Below are 4,616 nucleotides of genomic sequence, written 5' to 3'. Positions count from 1 at the left end.
GCGTATTGAGTGTCCTACCATTATTTTACTAACTCGCATAGATTTATCATTTATCTAGTGGAATTTTCTTTCAGTGTATTTATATTTTAACGAGTCTTGATATTTAATTATTTATTAAGAATTAGGTTAGAAATCTCAAACTTATTCTTGTTTGAAACCTGCTAGCTATGTATTTCGTAAAGAATCTCGAATCAGCTGAGTTCAATCTGTGAATGTTTGCTATATAGGTCGATTTAGAACATATCAAATGCATACTATTGTATTGACAATAGAAAAACGATAGAAACAAAAGAGCGTGGGTGCGTTGACAGTTGTATTGTAACTCATATCTCATACTATTAGCCTTAACAGTGAGTGTATTAACTTTCAAAATGTCCTCGAAGACTTTTAAGAAATCATATTAATAAAATGAATTTTGTAAGGCTGAAAGTGCGAAATAAAATAAAAAAATGAAATAAAAAGTGAAGAAACGTCTTTCTCAATAAGAACACAGATCCCAACGGATTCAAACAGCAAATTTGTGCTTTGCTCTTCTCTCTTTATCCTTTCAAAAACCCTCTCTTATATTCTAAAGCCCCTTCCTCTCTTTTTTCTTATCATCCGAAACAAAGATAAAACAAAACTTTGAGTTTTCTTATAAGCTTACAGAAAGAGAGAAAAAAAAAAGATGATGTATTCGTTGTTTAGCCAATGATTACTAATTAGCTGACCACTTCGAGAGATTTAAAAACAAAAACGAGAGAGAGAACAAAGAGATACATTATAGAAAGAAAAGAAGAATGAAGTCCTTTTGTGATAATGATGATAATAATCATGGCAACACGACTAATTTGTTAGGGTTTTCTTTGTCTTCAAATATGTTGAAAATGGGAGGAGGAGAAGCTCTTTACTCATCTTCCTCTTCTTCAGCTGCTACATCTTCTGTTCCACCACAACTTGTTGTTAGTGATAACAGTAGCAACTATGGAGTTTGCTATGGATCTAACTCAGCAGCTGGGGGAATGTATTCTCAAATGTCTGTGATGCCACTCAGATCTGACGGCTCTCTTTGCTTAATGGAAGCTCTCAACAGATCTTCTCACTCAAATCAGCATCACCATTCTCAAGGTTAGTAGTAATGTGAATTAGGTTATCAACAAGTTGATAATCTTATTTACTTTTCTTGTTGTTGTGTCTTGTATAATGGGAACATTTTTGTTCTTTTTTTTTTGAAAGATTGGAACATGTTTGGTCTTAAGGAGTTTTTTTTTTCTTTTTTTCTTTTCAGTTTCACCCCCAAAGATGGAGGATTTCTTTGGGACCCATCACAACAATACAAGTAACAAAGAAGCCATGGATCTCAGCTTAGATAGTTTATTCTACAATAGCACTCATGAGCCAAACAGCAACACAAACTTTCAAGAGTTTTTTAGCTTCCCACAAGCCAGAAACCACCATGAGGAAGAAACAAGAAGTTACCAGAATGACCCTGGTTTGACACATGGAGGAGGTTCCTTTAATGTAGGGGTATATGGGGAATTTCAACAGTCACTGAGTTTGTCCATGAGCCCTGGGTCACAATCTAGCTGCATCACTGGCACTCACCACCACCAAAACCAAAACCACCAAACTCAAAACCACCATCAGATCTCTGAAGCTTTGGTGGAGACAAGTGTTGGATTTGAGACAACAACAATGGTGGCTGCTGCCAAGAAGAAGAGAGGACAAGATGAAGTAATGGTTGTTGGACCGAAACAGATTGTTCACAGAAAATCTATTGACACTTTCGGACAACGAACTTCTCAATACCGAGGCGTTACAAGGTTTTGTTTTATTTTTGTTATAATTTTAAATATTATTTGACTTTGGTTAGTAAAGTTTCTTGTACTTATTCAAAGGTTAATTATAATCATGTGAAACAGACACAGATGGACTGGTAGGTATGAAGCTCATCTATGGGACAATAGTTTCAAGAAGGAAGGTCATAGCAGAAAAGGAAGACAAGGTCTAGAGCATTATTTATTTTATTAATTTTAAATATAATCTACTTTAATTTCTTAGGCTTAATATATGATATAATTTTTATTTGACATGTTACTGACATTCGGTGTTTTTTTCTCTATTTGTGATTATGACTTGATGATCTTCTTCTCAGTTTATCTTGGTAAGTACACACTTCAATCTTCATGGATTCATGATTTCCCCCTAAATTTTCTCGGGAAAATAATGTTGGATTTTGACTGCTTTTTGTTTGATTAAATCTTTATAGGAGGTTATGATATGGAGGAGAAAGCTGCTCGAGCATATGATCTAGCTGCACTCAAGTACTGGGGTCCCTCTACTCACACCAATTTCTCTGTAAACCATTTTCTCTTCCCTTTTGAATTTTTAATTCCTACTTTATATCTCATTTGACCTTAATGTTTAATATTATGCTAATTGAGTTTTTTTTAATGGGTTTTAAAAGGTGGAGAATTATCAGCAAGAGATTGAGGACATGAAGAACATGACTAGACAAGAATATGTTGCTCACTTGAGAAGGAAAAGCAGTGGTTTCTCTAGGGGTGCTTCCATCTATAGAGGAGTCACAAGGTCCTTCAACATACATTTATTCAACTTTATTATTATTTTTCTTTTCAAATTAGAAAATGCAAATATTGACTCTGTGGTTCTCTTTGTACTAGACATCACCAGCATGGAAGGTGGCAAGCTCGGATCGGTAGAGTCGCCGGAAACAAAGATCTCTACCTTGGAACTTTTGGTAAATCTCACTGATAATTATCGTCTATTAAAAGCTATTTTTAAATAGATTCCATCTCACGTAATGTTTTTGAACACTATTAGGAACTCAAGAAGAAGCTGCGGAAGCCTATGATGTAGCAGCTATCAAGTTCCGTGGCACAAACGCTGTGACTAACTTTGATATAACAAGGTACGACGTTGATCGCATAATGGCTAGTAACACACTCTTGTCTGGAGAGTTAGCTAGAAGGAACATCAACAGCATCGTGGTTCGCAACAACAACAACAACGAAGAAACCGCTGTTAACGCTGTCGTGGACGGTGGTTCCAACAAAGAAGTGAGTAGTCCGGAGAGAGTTTTGAGTTTTCCCGCGATTTTTACGTTGCCGCAAGTTGGTCAGAAGGTGTTTGGCGCAAATGTGGTAGGAAACATGAGTTCTTGGACTACGAACCCTAATGCTGAGCTCAAGGCCGTTTCGCATACTTTGCCTCAGATGCCGGTGTTCGCTGCGTGGGCCGATTCTTGATCCAATCTAAATTCCTTACTATGGTTTTCTCGGTTTAGTTGCCAAGTGTTTCAGTTTATCTACGGTTTTACCCGGTTTGAATTAAAATTCAGTTTAGTTTATCGGTATAAATAGTCTTTTCTTAGGACCGGTATATGTTTCTTTTGAGTAGTATTCATGTGAAACAGAATGAATCTCTCTATAACATATGATTTCAATGAACTTATTTCTATAATTCCCTGTCTCCTGGCTATATTTATAAACGAGTACGTAATTCCGATGGAATTTTTTTAACATAGTAGTAGTCGTTATGTAATTAAAGTAAAGAGAATTGGTGAAATCATTGAAAATGAGTTGGAACAACACGAGCTGTTTATTAATGATATTACGACTTACGAGCATGGAGATTTAGAAACTATACCAAACTTATATAGTAATTAACGAAAACGTGAACATATAGTAACTGATTTGATGGCATTGATGGTTTTAGCAATTGATTAGAATGTTCATTTCTTGTAAAGATATGGTGAGAAAAAGATGAAAAGAGAATGTGCATGGAGATGAAATGACCCATATCTCATAATTAGGTTCTACTCTTTATTTTTATTGTTCTCTTTAGTACCCACTACAGAGTACTAAGATGAAAGTGAGTAAAATATGAAATGTCACTGCAATAATGCGATTTGCTTTATTGACCATATCGACCCACAACAATCCAACATACCTCACCACCTCATTTCTTCATTCCCTCCTTTTGTCTCTTTTTCACACCCCACCCCGGTATCAGCTTTTCCTAAAAGTTTCACCGAAATTTTAATATATTCCCTCCTCCATGATATTTAGGGAACCATCAAAATAATACTCCATATATTTCATAATGTATCAATAAACTTTTTGTTTTTTGTTACACAAAAATGTCATTTTATAATTCTAATACAAATTATATTTATAAATAATTTTATTTTATCTCAAATACTATTGGCCATAGATGTGAAATTACATATATTTTCGTCGTTTTCTTAATATGTGTGAAAAATGTTAAAATGACATTTTTCAGAAATTGAGAGAATATATACTGTATGATATATTCAATTAGAAAGATTAAAGGATATTGGAGAAGTTATTGCGTGGAAACTTTTTTTTTATCAAATTGCGTGGAAACTTTTGAAGGCCACACTTACTACTTATGAAATAATGATGCCGGAATAAAATTAATGTAACCCATACGTGGGATCGATGAATGAGTGGTTCGATGTTGAAGTTCAAACCATTGATTGTGTACATTACAAAAATACTACATTATGTCCTCGGTTTTCCACACGTGTGGATGAGTTGGCCCAAACTTGGACGCAAAAGTTGTTGATTGGGCTGTAAACTAGTATTATTACA

At 34.8% G+C, this 4,616-nt stretch overlaps 1 protein-coding gene across 1 annotated transcript; it reads left to right on the top strand.

Moving 5' to 3' along the window:
• Window positions 1–521: 521 nt before the first annotated feature.
• Window positions 522–3,462, top strand: LOC108855859 (AP2-like ethylene-responsive transcription factor ANT). Its single transcript, XM_018629774.2, has 8 exons — window positions 522–1,107; window positions 1,268–1,802; window positions 1,902–1,984; window positions 2,135–2,143; window positions 2,249–2,337; window positions 2,447–2,571; window positions 2,664–2,740; window positions 2,824–3,462. The coding sequence occupies exons 1-8, from the start codon at window positions 780–782 to the stop codon at window positions 3,246–3,248; spliced, it is 1,671 nt and encodes a 556-aa protein (XP_018485276.1). The 5' UTR covers window positions 522–779; the 3' UTR covers window positions 3,249–3,462.
• Window positions 3,463–4,616: the final 1,154 nt, after the last annotated feature.

The sequence above is a fragment of the Raphanus sativus genome, unplaced genomic scaffold (genome assembly GCF_000801105.2).
Source record: "Raphanus sativus cultivar WK10039 unplaced genomic scaffold, ASM80110v3 Scaffold0057, whole genome shotgun sequence".
NCBI lineage: Eukaryota > Viridiplantae > Streptophyta > Magnoliopsida > Brassicales > Brassicaceae > Raphanus > Raphanus sativus.
The sequence above is the reverse complement of the archived record's forward strand: the minus strand, read 5'-3'. Positions and strand labels throughout refer to the sequence as shown.